The sequence below is a fragment of the Lissotriton vulgaris genome, chromosome 3_1 (genome assembly GCF_964263255.1).
Source record: "Lissotriton vulgaris chromosome 3_1, aLisVul1.2, whole genome shotgun sequence".
In the NCBI taxonomy this organism is placed as follows: Eukaryota; Metazoa; Chordata; class Amphibia; order Caudata; family Salamandridae; genus Lissotriton; species Lissotriton vulgaris.
In genome coordinates this window covers 159,594,268-159,608,937 of record NC_141689.1, presented here as the reverse complement: position 1 = coordinate 159,608,937, position 14,670 = coordinate 159,594,268, and the positions used below count along the sequence as shown (strand labels likewise).

Sequence of the window (14,670 nt, the reverse complement as noted above, 5' to 3'; positions counted from 1 at the left end):
TTGTAGGGTTTCAAGGAAATTACATATATGAGGACGATTTACCTGGTACAAGGGAGGATCTCAAAAATGAATATGACATATGGGTAATGACATGGCTGAAGGTACCTATTGAAGAAAGGCCAGGGAATATATTGGATACCTTAACTCATGCTCACATTGACTTCTATCCCAACATATACTGCCTGCTTAAATTATTTGCCACTTTGCCAGTGACAACCGCATCCCCAGAAAGGTGCTTCAGTTGTCTTCGCAGACTGAAAACCTATCTTCGGTCAACAATGGGGCAAGAACGACTCTCTGGACTTGCAATGATAAACATTTCACAAGCACATTGTCCTCCTATACAAGCAATTGTTGACAAACTGGCGAAAAAGGGTCGTCGCCTTGAAATGGCATTGTGAAAATTGGTTATATTGTGTTCCTAAAGTGCTTTGTACTAAAATATATTAAATTGGCCTTTTAATTCAGTACATTCTGTTCCTTTTTCATAAGGCAATAGCATATAAATGCATCAAATTAACAAAAATGTGTGCTCTAATTGCTGTCCAGTTTCAAATGCAGAATTCATCACATGTTTTCTCCGCTTGACCTGAGCATTAATCAATCCTGATTATCTGCCATTTTAGCCCCGCCCCATTGATTAACATTAGCCACGCCCCTTCATTTGCCATGTTAGCCCCCCCCCCCCCGAAATTAAGACCTAGTTGCGCCCCTGCTCCTGAGGATTCCTCGGAGGATCGGGAATGGATGGCTTTTCCTTCCGGTGTGCATCTATGTTTTCATTGTGTTATTGTGTTTATACTGCTCCATGCATCAAGGAAGAGGAAGTGCAGGATGCCTGGGGGTCTAGGTATAAGGGAGTAACAATGCATCTGTGGTATTATCAGCAGTCCAGCCCCTAAGCCTGCTGGGTATTGTAGTTTGCGTGCATTTTCAGTTCCCTGTAGATCTTTGTTACCAATGGTTACATTAAATTAAATGGCAAACAGGACAGCATAATACTCACCAAGTCACTTTAATAAAGATCAGGACTTTCCAACATGATATTTGGAAGAAACACATCTACTGTATTAATAGATTAGGAGGTGATCTTTTTATTTAGCATTTACTTGATGTCATGCACATGAGTAGAGGCACTTTTTTTAAATTTCCCTTAAATAACGAATATGCTTTATATGCTGGTTGTTACAGGTGGCAGCTGCAGCGAGGGGTTGTGTGCATTCCAAAGAGTTCAAATCCCGCAAGGATTAAAGAAAACTTTCAGGTAAGAGAACAATATACAATCATAAAAATTCAGGTAATAAACAAGCGAGAGCAGGCGAGTCTTTGAGAGCTTGTCAGGCATGGGGGTTCCAGGGCAAGAATTTGTTCATCAATAGGCTTGAACTTCCTTTTTAGGTTTTGCCTTGTCGAAAGCTGCGCACTGCGCAGCTTTTCGACGCAGGCGAAATCTAATGTTAGAACAGTGTGGCCTTCGTTCCGCCTCTCTCTTCCATTGGCTAGCTCCAGAAATGGAGGCTAGCCATTGGAAGAGAGAACTGTCCGTCATTTCCCGAGGCGATTGGTGGGCGTTCCACCGATTCTTTCCCTCTCCGCAACGTCATGAAGACGTGGCCACTGTGGACGTTTTTTTTTTCTTTCTTTTTTTACATGGCTGTTTTTCATCATTTGTACGATCGTCCTGGTCCCGCATGGTTGTATCCCGCTGTCCGTCCCCCCTCCCACTGTCTGTGTCTTTGTTCGCCCCCCCACCCCTCGTGACTCCCGCTGTCTGTGTGCCCGTCCCCGCTGTCACACGGGGCACCTCTAGCCGTATCTCAGCCCACAATCCCAGTCTTGTTTCAATAGGTTGTTGTGCCAAGCCTCGGTACCGGCCATTCTTCGTTTTCTGTTGGTCAGTGGAAGCCTAGCGGGTGGCTAAACTTTAATTGTGGCCATCTGAGCACGACCCAGCGGGGTTGCTTCTCGTTTAAAGAAACAGTAGCAGATTTTTTCCGAAACGCTAATATGCTTATATTGGCAGAACAGGTGTTATGGGAGCTGCACCGGGTCCCCGCGGAGCTCGGTGGGGGCCTTGAAGTACTCTTTTGGAAGTACAAGTGACCTAGCCCCGCCTGCGACTTGTGAGGGTACATTTAGCTGTACGCCTACCGCCACCCTGTTGGGCTTCGAATTTGTAGCTTCCCGGGCATACACAGAGTTCCACAGTCAGCGCGTTGACCCACCCTACACTTTTACTGGAACTGGAAACTTTGACCTCCTCGGCTCGCACAGAGCTTTGCAGCTGGCGCATTAACCTGCCGAGATTGGAACAGGTGATCCGCGGAGTAGACATGATAGAAGTCCATTGCCTCACTGCGCTCTCTTAGAGGGTCCCAGGACCCCACTCTCGCGATCCTGCAGAGCCTGAAGTAACTGTTAAGGGGAGGGGCAGGACCCCCAAACGAAGCCTCCAGGAATGAAAGTCTTTTGCCCCCGGGCTCCCCGGCTGAACAGCTGCGGTCTCTTTTGGATGGTCATTGTCAACCTCTTCACCCTCCTCCTGGGGCACTATTACACCGCAGAGGACCGCCGAGTGACCTTCACAAGTGTATCCAGGTAAGGCTTGTAGAGAGTAGAGACCAAGCCCCTTTTTGGAACACGGGGCATTTTTTTTTTTACAGTTATAAGTGCTATGCTAACATTTTTACTGCGTTGATTTGTTTGGCAAGTGAATGGGATTGCGATTGCAAGGATGTGGCATAACGGCCAGAGCAATCGACCTCGAAGCTGGGGAACAGGGACGCTCAGCATCCTGTGATTCTGGGCAAATCACGTGATTACCGTGCCTAGCAAAATGAATGTGTCCGCCTGTAACGCAACTGATGCTCACTAAAGCACTCTGATACCTTCAAGTCGAGTTTGTGCTATGTAAAACTCCCACAAAAACAAATAACTAATGTTATCGACCTTTGGCAGATGAAGACCCCACTCCTACTCCCATTCACCCACTCAGCTCTAGAGCCAATGAAGATCGATTCCAACTGCTTGAAATCTGTTGCATCAGGATAGGTTTTTCAGGGGGGGGGAGAGAAAAAAGGCAAAAGGATGTAACCAATGCGATGGGGTCACTGTTCGCTCAATTTGTTAAAGAGATATGGGGCTTAGTGGTGGCTTTGCAGAAGGAGGATGGAGAGTCAGTGCATTATCTAAGCACCTGGGCATACAGATGTTGTAAGCTATGCCTCGCAGGCATCTTTTAACACGGTTTCTAACACGGTTTAAGGGAGAACTTCTGTGACAAAGGGTGCTTGACACTGCCTCAGTGGGAAAGAAGGGGGTATTCTAAGAGTGTACGACAGTTCCGGTAAATGTCTGCTGACAGGCCTGTATGTCTTTCATTCTAAAACATACACTTTTGTTTGGCAGAGATGGTCAACCAAGTTATCCATCCGCAAGTATCTGGGACCAGGAGATAATGTCCCCGGGCAGGCCAACAGTCACGGTTAACCCTGCTTGACTCTTAACGTTTGTCAGATGGTAAGGCGGCCCTCATGGAACAGTCCGTGCTGGCCCTGTTCAAGGTGGGAGTGCAGAGTAGTGAGTGCAGAGTGCAGAGTGACTAGGGAGTGCAGAGTGACTGCAGAGTGCTAGGGAGTGCTAGGGAGTGCAGAGTGACTAGAGAGTGCTAGGGAGTGCAGAGTGACTAGGGAGTGCTAGGGAGTGCAGAGTGACTAGAGAGTGCTAGGGAGTGCAGAGTGACTATGGAGTGCTAGGGAGTGCAGAGTGACTAGAGAGTGCTAGGGAGTGCAGAGTGACTAGGGAGTGCTAGGGAGTGCAGAGTGACTGCAGAGTGTTAGGGAGTGCTAGGGAGTGCAGAGTGACTAGGGAGTGCAGAGTGACTAGGGAGTGCAGAGTGACTAGGGAGTGTGTGTCTATTTAAAAATCCTCATGTGTTTTTAATGTTTGTGCCATTGTCACTGTAACTTCTTGTGTGCATTCCCACTCCCCGTTCCTCCCCAAGCCGAGCTCGTGGTGTGGAGGGAGGTCTTGCTTTCTCTTTTTCGCACTCACTTCCGGCGGAAGCGGGGGGAGCGGTCTAGTCTTCTTGCCACCTCCTCCCTACATAACGCAGGAGAGAGTCGGGCACTGGACCTACTGAGAGAGGGTACGTGCGTTGCTGCATTCTACCAGCTTCTAAAATCCTAATTACTCATTTGCAGGGGCACGATTTTAGGTGTCACCTTGTGCTATTTTCGTTTTTTAAACTTTGTTTTAAACTTTGTTATTTCTCAAGTAGGGGGCATGATCGAGATGCTCGTACTGCGACTCATTGAGTTTTAATCTGTTTTTATGAGCATTTTCCAGCTCCTGGGTTGCACGCTGCTGTGAGAGGGCAGGTGGCACTTCACCAGGCATCTGCACTGTGTGTCTATTTAAAAATCCTCATGTGTTTTTAATATTTGTGCCATTGTCACTGTAACTTCTTGTGTGCATTCCCACTCCCCGTTCCTCCCCGAGCCGAGCTCGTGGTGTGGTTGCTTTCTCTTTTTCGCACTCACTTCCAGCGGAAGCAGGGGAGCGGTCTAGTTTTCTTGACGCCTCCTCCCTACATAACCGATGTGCTGGCTGACGCGCAGCGGACGCGCGCAGCGGGTGCGACGGCGGCGTGCCGGAGTCGTGCCAGAGTCCTGCCCATCTGCGCCCAGACGGGACTAAGGGCTAACCCCCTTGCCTTTCCAAAGCCACTTATTCTTACTCCAGTGAGACCCTGTTGAGTCTGAAGCCTTCACAATGCTTACGTCACCCCCCCTTGTCCTGCCACCTGGCCCGCTAAGTTGCCCGGAGTGCAATCTCTCTTTATCATCCCTCCCCTCTAAGCTTGATATAACGTCCTCTAATTTTCTGCTAAATCCATCACGGCATAAACCACTGAATTCCCCTGACCTTACCTTCATCAGCCTAAATTGTCGGTCTTTACCGAAGCACAGGAATGATATCTTCGACCTTATCACTTCCGCTCAACCATCGGCTATGTTTCTTACGGAAACATGGCTAAATAACAGCTCTGGCCCCGACATAGCCTCTGCCCTCCCCGACGGCTTTACTTACGTAGGTAAAAACAGAGTAGGTAAGGAGGGAGGCGGTATAGCTATTATTTTTAAAAAGAATCTATTCTTGCAAGTGGGAAGACTCTCAGGACGCTCCAGCGCCGCACGACCACCAGCCGTGCCGGTGCCCTCTCCCTTCGCTGCTCAGCCTCGCTCAGACCTCCGCCCAGCTCCTCCCAGCTGACCCGCCTCCCCCTGCGGCGTGCTCTGCTGCTAGGCAACGCTCGCACACCGTGAGCGCTCTCCACCCCTAACTCGGCTCCGCCGGATCTAGTAGCACCCTGCTGCCCGGTTTGTCTTTCTGCGCTATTGTTTAGTTCAGTTTCTATAATTGTGACTTGTGACAACGGTTTTCTGCACGTTTCTCTGGTGCTCGTTCCCCCTGTGCCCTCCCCGCCCCGCTCCCCGCTTCCCGCCGCCGTTCTCGCGGCCACGCCCTCTTCCTTTCTGTGCCCTCCCCGCTCCCGCCTCCCAGCTGCCCCTCCCTCCCACAGGTGCATATAGGGTGACCGCGCGGCGCTGACCTGCGTGACCTGCTCGCAGGACGCTCCAGCGCCGCACGACCACCAGCCGTGCCGGTGCCCTCTCCCTTCGCTGCTCAGCCTCGCTCAGACCTCCGCCCAGCTCTGCCCAGCTGACCAGCCTCCCCCTGCGGCGTGCTCTGCTGCTAGGCAACGCTCGCACTCCGTGAGCGCTCTCCACCCCTAACTCGGCTCCGTCGGATCTAGTAGCACCCTGCTGCCCGGTTTGTCTTTCTGCGCTATTGTTTAGTTCAGTTTCTATAATTGTGACTTGTGACTACGGTTTTTCTGCACGTTTCTCTGGTGCTCGTTCCCCCTGAGCCCTCCCCGCCCCGCCTCGCTCCCCGCTTCCCCGCTTCCCGCCGCCGTTCTCGCGGCCACGCCCTCTTCCTTTCTGTGCCCTCCCCGCTCCCGCCTCCCAGCTGCCCCTCCCTCGCTCCGCCCCCCCCCCCACTCTCCACTTATGGCAGAGTGGATAACGCGCAGCGGACGCGCCGATTGGGCGCCAAAGGTAAGCCCGTCTGCGCCCGTCCGCGCCTGGACCGCGCCCAGTGCCAGGACCCCTGGCCGCCGCAGACCCCAACCCTCCCGCCGGACGTACGACACCGCCACCCTCAACGCACTCAATGCCGGCTGACTCCCGAGCTGCTACCAAGCCACCCCGAGACGCACACACGGACCCTTCTGCTGCAACTCCTGAAAGTTCACCTGCATCCGGAACTGCACTACTCCAGCATCAACCAAGACTAAGACAAGCAACAGCAGCAGCCATCTGAAATGTATCCTGCTCAACACCCGCTCCGTCCACAGGCCCGCCATCGAGCTCTGGAACCTGCTCGACACTACAGCCCCAGACGTCGCCTTCCTCACGGAAACCTGGATGAACGCATCCTCAGCGCCCGACATAGCCATCGCCATCCCAGACGGCTACAAGATCATCCGGAGGGACCGCATCAACCACACCGGAGGAGGCATCGCCATCGTCCACAGGAACACCATCCGCATCACGACCAACACCGACGACACCCTTGCAACTGCCGAGCACCTGCACTTTCAGGTCCACATCAACCCCAAGACCACCCTCAGAGGCACCCTCATCTACAGACCCCCTGGACAACGCACACAATTCAGCGAAGACATCGCCGACTTCATCAGCCCGCATGCCCTCCGCTCCGCTGACTACATCCTCCTTGGGGACCTCAACTTCCACATGGAGAACAACAACGACCGCAACACCACCACCCTGCTGGACAACCTCGCCAACCTGGGACTCAAGCAGCTGGTGACCACCCCCACCCACTACGCCGGACACACACTCGACCCCGTCTTCTCATCCAGCAAGGACATCGCCTTCAGCCACGCCACCGGACTCCACTGGACGGACCACAGCTGCGTCCACTTCAGCTTCGCAAGGACCACGATCCACCACCACCAGCAACAGGCTGCACGCAGGAGCTGGAACAAGATCACAGCCGACCAGCTCGCGTCCTCCCTGAGCATGAACCCTCCCACCAGCACAACGAACCCTAGCCAGGCGGCCACCAACCTCACGAAGTGGATCAGCGACTGCACAGACGAGCTCGCCCCCCTGAGGACCCCGCCCAGCAGACCCGGTAGCAAGAAAGCCCCATGGTTCACCGACGAACTCAAGAGCTCCAAGAAGAACTGCTGAGCCCTCCAGAGAACCTGGCGCAGAGACCCAACACCGGACAACATGACTGCCCTCAAGCTCGCCACCCGAAAACACCACCAACTCATCCGCGCCACCAAGAAAACTGCATTCAAGGAACGACTGGACAACAACGCACACAACAGCCAAGAACTCTTCAACATCGTCAAAGAGCTCTCCAACCCCAACGCCGGAAACAACGACATCACCCCTTCGCAAGACCTCTGCAACTCCCTCGCCTCCTACTTCCACAACAAGATCGCGGACATACACAACAGCTTCAGCACTCAACCGACGAACACCACTACCGAACCACCGCCCCCCACCACCACCCTCCGCGCCTGGACTCCGATCAGCACCGAAGACACCGTCCGCACCATGAACTCCATCCACTCCGGATCTCCGACCGACCCCTGCCCTCACCACGTCTTCAACAAGGCCAACGCTGTCATCGCACCCCACCTGCGGGACATCATCATTACCTCCTTCGACACCGCTACCTTCCCGGAGAGCTGGAAGCACGCCGAACTCAGCGCTCTACTCAAGAAGCCAGCGGCTGACCCCACCGACTTCAAAAACTACCGCCCCATCTCGCTGCTCCCTATTCCTGCAAAAGTCATCGAGAAGACCGTCAACAAGCAGCTGGCCGCCTTCCTCGAGACGAACGGATCCCTCGACCCCTCGCAGTCTGGCTTCCGGGCCAACCACAGCACCGAGATCTCCCTGATCGCAGTCACCGATGACATGCGAGCGCTGCTCGACAACGGAGAAACAGCGGCCCTCATCCCCCTCGACCTCTCCGCGGCCTTCGACACTGTCTGCCACCGTACCCTAGTACAACGCCTCAGCAACGTCGGAGTCCAGGAGAAGGCACTGGAGTGGATCATCTCCTTCCTCGCCGGAAGGACACAGAGAGTCCGCCTCCCTCCGTTCAGATCTGAAGCCAACGAAGTCATCTGCGGCGTCCCTCAAGGCTCCTCGCTCAGTCCAACCCTCTTCAACATCTACATGAGCCCCCTCGCAGACATCGCACGCCAGCACAACCTCAACATCATCTCCTACGCCGACGACACCCAGCTGATCCTCTCCCTTACCAACGACCCCGCCACCGCCAGAGCCAACCTTCACGAAGGGATGAAAGAGGTAGCTGAATGGATGAAGAACAGCCGCCTGAAACTGAACTCAGACAAGACGGAAGTCCTCATCCTGGGCTCCTCGCCCTCCGCCTGGGACGACTCCTGGTGGCCTCCCGCCCTAGGCAGCGCACCCAAACCAACAGACCACGCACGCAACCTGGGCTTCATCCTGGACTCCTCCCTCTCCATGACCAGACAAGTCAACGCCGTCTCCTCGTCGTGCTTCAACATCCTGCGCATGCTACGTAAGATCTTCCGGTGGATCCCCACCGAGACCAGGAAGACGGTCACCCAGGCCCTCGTCACCAGCCGTCTGGACTACGGCAACACCCTCTACGCCGGAACCACCGCCAAACTCCAGAAGAGACTCCAGCGGATCCAGAACGCCTCAGCACGACTCATCCTGGACATCCCCCGTCGCAGCCACATCTCCGGACACCTGAGAGACCTGCACTGGCTCCCGGTCAACAAGAGAATCACCTTCCGTCTCCTCACCCACGCACACAAAGCCCTACACAGCCAATGCCCAGGATACCTCAACAGCCACCTCAACTTCTACGCTCCCAATCGCCAGCTTCGATCGACAAGCCACGCCCTCGCCGCCGTCCCCCGCATCCGTAGAGCCACCACAGGGTGACGGTCCTTCTCCTACCTCGCCGCCAAGACATGGAACTCCCTCCCCACCCACCTCCGCCTGACCCTGGACCACCTCGCCTTCAGGAAGCAACTCAAGACCTGGTTGTTCGAGCAGTAGCAGATCCCCCTGCCCCAGCGCCTTGAGACCCTCTGGGTAGGTAGTGCGCTATATAAATACGATGATTGATTGATTGATTGAGCTATTCCTAATTGTGAAGCCGGCCTGTTTAAACTTTTGCTCTCCCCAAATCTTTATGTAAAAAGTTGGAACGGAAATGGCGTGCTTATTACGACCCTGGGGCCAAACAAATTTACAAAACTGCCCTTACCAAGTACCACTCCCTCTGTAACATTGCCAAGGCGGAACATGTTAATCAAACCATCCTAAATGCGCAGAACCGACCAAAAGCCCTATTTAAAGCGGTGCAGGAACTTTCTGGCATGTCCTGCTTACCCAAAGCTCCCTGCCTGGATGAAATGCAATGTAACTTCCTGGCAGAATTCTTCACTGCCAAAATCGAGACCATCTATAATAATTTTGGAGTTTCAACTCACAATGCATCCGCTCCTGAGCCGGTCCTGTCTGCACTCTTACACGACTCAGAAACAGGAACGCAAATGTGTCCGCCCTCCACGCCTCAGCTGACTGCATGGGACCCTCTTACTATTACTTCTCTGCAGCAGATTTTAGGTTGCATTAAATCTGGCTCCCCCTTGGATCCCATGCCCCCTCAAATCCTCCTAACTCTTGATTCTCATGTACTCATTTTAATTTTAGAATTTCTCAATGCTTCACTCAGAGAAGCCAAGGTCCTGAGTACCTGGAAGCACGCAATGATTGTGCCCCTATTAAAGAAAGCCAATGCTGATCCCAACAATCCAGCTAATTTTCGCCCTATCTCACTCCTTCCGATCTGCTACAAAATCCTGGAAAAGCACATTAACAAACAGCTTACCATCTTTATTGAAGCAGGCAACTTCCTCCAACAGTCACAGTCTGGTTTTAGGGCTGGCTTCTCTACCGAGTCTACCCTTCTTGGGGTATCTGAGACCATTCGCTGCCAGGTAGACAGAGGGGAAACTGTGGCACTCATCCTACCTGATTTGAGTGCCGCTTTTGATACGGTTTCCCACTCCATCCTTCTTACTGCCATTAAATCCATCGGCATCAGTGGCTCAGCTCTCGGTTGGGTGGGCAGCTATCTCGCCGACCGCACGTTTTAAGTTTTCTCCCCTTCCTCAGCTTCAAAAATCCATCACCCCACTCATGGCGTCCCTCAGGGCTCTATTTTGAGCCCTCTATTATTCAACCTATATGTTAGACCCCTTGACATCATTGCGGAGCAAGCCGGACTTATCATTTATTCTTACGCCGATGATACACAGATCATCTATTCACTTTCCACAGGTCAAAACTCCAATACATCTCCCCTTCTCTCTGGTCTCAATAACATAGCCAACTGGATGCATGACAATAAATTAAAATGAAATGGGGACAAGACGGAACTTCTTTTGTTTGGCCACAACACCACACTTTGGGGTCCTCATCATTGGCCACAGCAAATGGGCCCCTCATCTGTTCCCTCTAAAACAGCTCGCAACCTTGGCATCATATTTGATGATCAGCTGTCGATGAAGCAACATGTGATCAAGGTCTCGGCCACCTGTATTACCATCATCAAGTGGCTGAGAAAGATAATATGGATGCTGCCTCATGACACCCAGAGAACCGTAGTCCAAGCTTTAATCACATCCCGGCTGGATTATGGGAATGTTCTTTTTCTGGGTGCATGTAAGGAGGTGACCCGCAAACTTCAGACGGTTCAAAACATGGCCTTCCGGCTACTCTGCAATCTTCCTAGAACCTCTTCCACCTCTGCTTCTCTGCGTGGCCTACACTGGCTCCGAATTGAAAACCGCTCCAAGTTCAAGGCCCTCTGCATCATGCACCGTATCAAGTCAGGTAATGCCCCTATTTATTTAAGCAATCTGGTTCAACACTACTGTCCCCCCCGTACTCTTCGTTCGTCGTCTCAACATAGATATCAGGTGCCTCGTACTAGGAGAGTCAGAATGGGCGGCCGCTCATTCGCTTATTTGGCTCCTTCCCTGTGGAATACCTTACCTCTCTGCTTACGCTCTGAATCCTGCTATCTAAGGTTCCGCAGAGACCTCAAGACTTGGTTATTTAATGTGTAGACTCTTTTTTTTTAGAGCCAGTCCTTCTGCACCTCCCCCGTTCTCTCTCTTTCTGTTTAGCGCCGGGAAACCGGGTAGCCGTGCGCTGTATAAAATTAAATATAATAATAATAATAATAATAGGGAGTGCAGAGTGACTAGGGAGTGCTGAGTGACTAGGGAGTGCTAGGGAGTGCAGAGTGACTAGGGAGTGCTAGGGAGTGCAGAGTGACTGCAGAGTGACTGCAGAGTGCTAGGGAGTGCTAGGGAGTGCAGAGTGACTGCAGAGTGCTAGGGAGTGCAGAGTGGCTAGGGAGTGCTAGGGAGTGCAGAGTGGCTAGGGAGTGCTAGGGAGTGCAGAGTGACTAGGGAGTGCTAGGGAGTGCAGAGTGACAGCAGAGTGACTGCAGAATGCTAGGGAGTGCTAGGGAGTGCAGAGTGACTAGGGAGTGCTAGGGAGTGCAGAGTGACTAGGGACTGCTAGGGAGTGCAAGGGAGTGCAGAGTGCAAGGGAGAGCAGAGTGCAAGGGAGTGCAGAGTGCAAGGGAGTGCAGAGTGCTAGGGAGTGCTAGGTAGTGCGAGGGAGTGCTAGGGAGTGTGAGGGAGTGCGAGGGAGTGCAGAGTGACTAGGGAGTGCAGAGTGACTAGGGAGTGCAGAGTGACTAGGGAGTGCAGAGTGCTAGGGAGTGCAGAGTGACTAGGGAGGGCTAGGGAGTGCTAGGGAGTGCAGAGTGACTAGGGAGTGCTAGGGAGTGCAGAGTGACTAGGGAGTGCTATGGAGTGCTAAGGACTGCAGAGTGACTGCAGAGATTAAGCTAATGGCAATGTAAATGACAATGCCATTTATTTATCTGTTTTCAAAACCAACACATAAATACACATTTTATCATTTACAATGCCAATAGCTCTAACTTTTCCAAAGGCGAAACCATTGCATTGTAAATGCTTGTTTAAAGATGTCATTGAGGGCTCGTCCTGATTTCAGGGGGCAGGGATTTCCAAATTCTCAGGGCAATACCTAAGAAAGCTTGGTCGTAAGTTTTCTTTTTATGGAATTTCTGCGGTTTCAGATTCCTCTCATTGTTACTGTAGACAACACATTTTTTCTCAGGGTCCATTGCAGCAATTTCCAAAGTTTCTCTGCCTTCCTATTCAACAGTCAAATGCTCCCCAGTTGCACTAAAGGCTGCAGACTATTGGTTTTTAAATGTTTACTTCAGTTAAATCACGCTATAATCTTGCATCTTCACATTTGTGTCATGTATAAACTGTAAATATAAATTGTAAGCAACATTTATATGAGATTTGATCTATATGAATTGTTTTATTGATGTAATAGACATATTGGCAGCAATACATTGTGGGCATTAACATTCCTTACAGATTTTGTTTAGTTGTTATATAGGTGCTAACAATTTAGGAGGATTTGGACAAATATTTAGCACACAGGCACATTGTTGTGGGTCCTGGTAATAGTCAACCTTCAGGTTTTCTTATTGTACCAATTTCTAACTAACAGAGCGAGGTTCCCTTCCAGAAGTACACACAGTCTAGGTGTATTTGATTAATAGTGTTTAGTTGTCTACCAAGAGTGCACTGTATTCCACTCTGGTCAAAATAGACCTTTTGCCAGGCCTAACCCTTTCCTTTTAATGCTTATTTCACTCCTAGGGTAGGCCCTAAATAGCCCATAGAGCTGGGTGGATTGTATTTAAAATAAGTGGGACATGTACTTTAACCTTTTACATGTCTTGGTTGTGAAACACTCTTACATTTGTTGATCACTACTGCAAGGTCTACCTCGCTCACAGCATAACATTGGGTTAATGTATTACATTTAATAAGTTATAACTTTTGATTTGGAGACAGTATGAAAGTCATGTTTCGTGTCCGAGGAATTGTAATTTAAACTCCTCTTTAACACCTTGGCTGCTAGGGGTTTTCCCGCTGGGTGCTGGATCCTTTGTAATCCCATTGTTTGTGACAAAGCCAGCTCGTCATAAGCACAGGGCAGGTAAAGCCCATGACGAGCTGGCTTTGTCATCAGCACTGAAGGGGTTAATGATAAAGTCAGATTTTAAGTCACAATTCTGAAAATGCCACTCTTACAAAAAAATTACTTTTTGAAACTTGGCATTTTCCTGTCCTAACCATTTGGGGCCTGCAGCCTATTCCTGGGTCTTATGACTAGGTGTACTTGACAGTTGGCCTTTGAATATACCTTCTAGATAGCATCACAATAGAGAGTCTGAGTGTTGGCCGGATGAGCCATCCCTGGCAGTATGGGGGAGGAGCTGTCACCTACCACACTTGCAATTCAAAGTCACTGCCTCGGCTCACACACAGAGAACCTCACACTAGTCCTTTGTGACTGCAGACAGATTGGGATTAGGGCAGGGAGGCAGGAAATTCCAAACACATGTGCAGGGGTGGGACTCCATAAGCATCACCCATTTCAAAGCTAGCACTATGTATATATAGTGGACCCTCAGACTCTTCTTTTCAGATCATTACTGGACCTGTGCAAGAATGACTGCCAAGCTGCTCTGCCCACCTGCTGCAAGGAGGACTGCCCAGCTGCTTTGTTGCCCTGCTGATTTGCCTGCAGGAAGGACTGCTCTGATGCCTGAAGAAGAAGGAATGAACCTATACTTTGAACCCAGGACCTCTGAAGTGACTCCAAGGGCTAATTGGCTGCCTTTCTGTTATGAGCTAAAGGGACACTAAAGGCTTCTATTCAGGACCACAAATTGTAGCTTCTATTCAGCAGCTTTGGAAGCCCCGACTTAGCACAACGCATCTCAAAGCTGACAACTGGTCCAGGTTAACGCACCTCGATCCAAGACTGCAAATTGCAGCTTCTATTCAGCACCCTGCAAGCACCGATCCAGCACGACGCATCTCAAGGCCGAAAACCGGCCCAGACCAACATGTCTCAACTCAGAGTGATGCATCTCAACGCAAGTCCTTGCAGTACCAGCTGCTTGATCAGCCTCAACACCGCGTAATGCACCTTGATGCCTGCATCACAGCTGCTGACTGCTGTTTCACCAGCACCAATGCCATGTGATGCATCTCAATGACAGACCTCACACCACAAGCTCCCATTGACAGGTTCTTGACACCTGGGTCGTGCAGCCAATGCAAGGACTTTGAATCCCGACTCCCAGTACACAAGGAACTTTAAACAGCTGATTGTTCTCAGTCCTGTATCCAGCTCATGCTCATGCTCCATCGGGGTCTGCCTGACTTTGTCTACCATGACCAGATAACCGCAATTGGTGCTTCTTGCTTCTAAGCGCTACTTTCCTTTAAAACCTTTGAAGCTGCATATCTCTGGTTCTACTACTTAGATTTTTGTCGCTTTGGTACAAAATTATTTATTAAAATGTAATCTATTTTTTTTTGTCTGGTGTGGGAACTTTCTTGTGTCATGTTTA

At 51.1% G+C, this 14,670-nt stretch overlaps 1 protein-coding gene across 1 annotated transcript in view; it reads left to right on the top strand.

Moving 5' to 3' along the window:
• LOC147726150 (aldo-keto reductase family 1 member A1-A-like) overlaps positions 1-14,670 on the top strand; it is a 315,836-nt gene that overhangs the window by 274,667 nt on the left and 26,499 nt on the right. Inside the window, exon 7 of the mRNA XM_086960256.1 lies at positions 1,192-1,264. Coding sequence (XP_086816382.1) covers positions 1,192-1,264 — 73 coding nt within the window. The remainder of the gene's footprint in view (positions 1-1,191; positions 1,265-14,670) is intronic.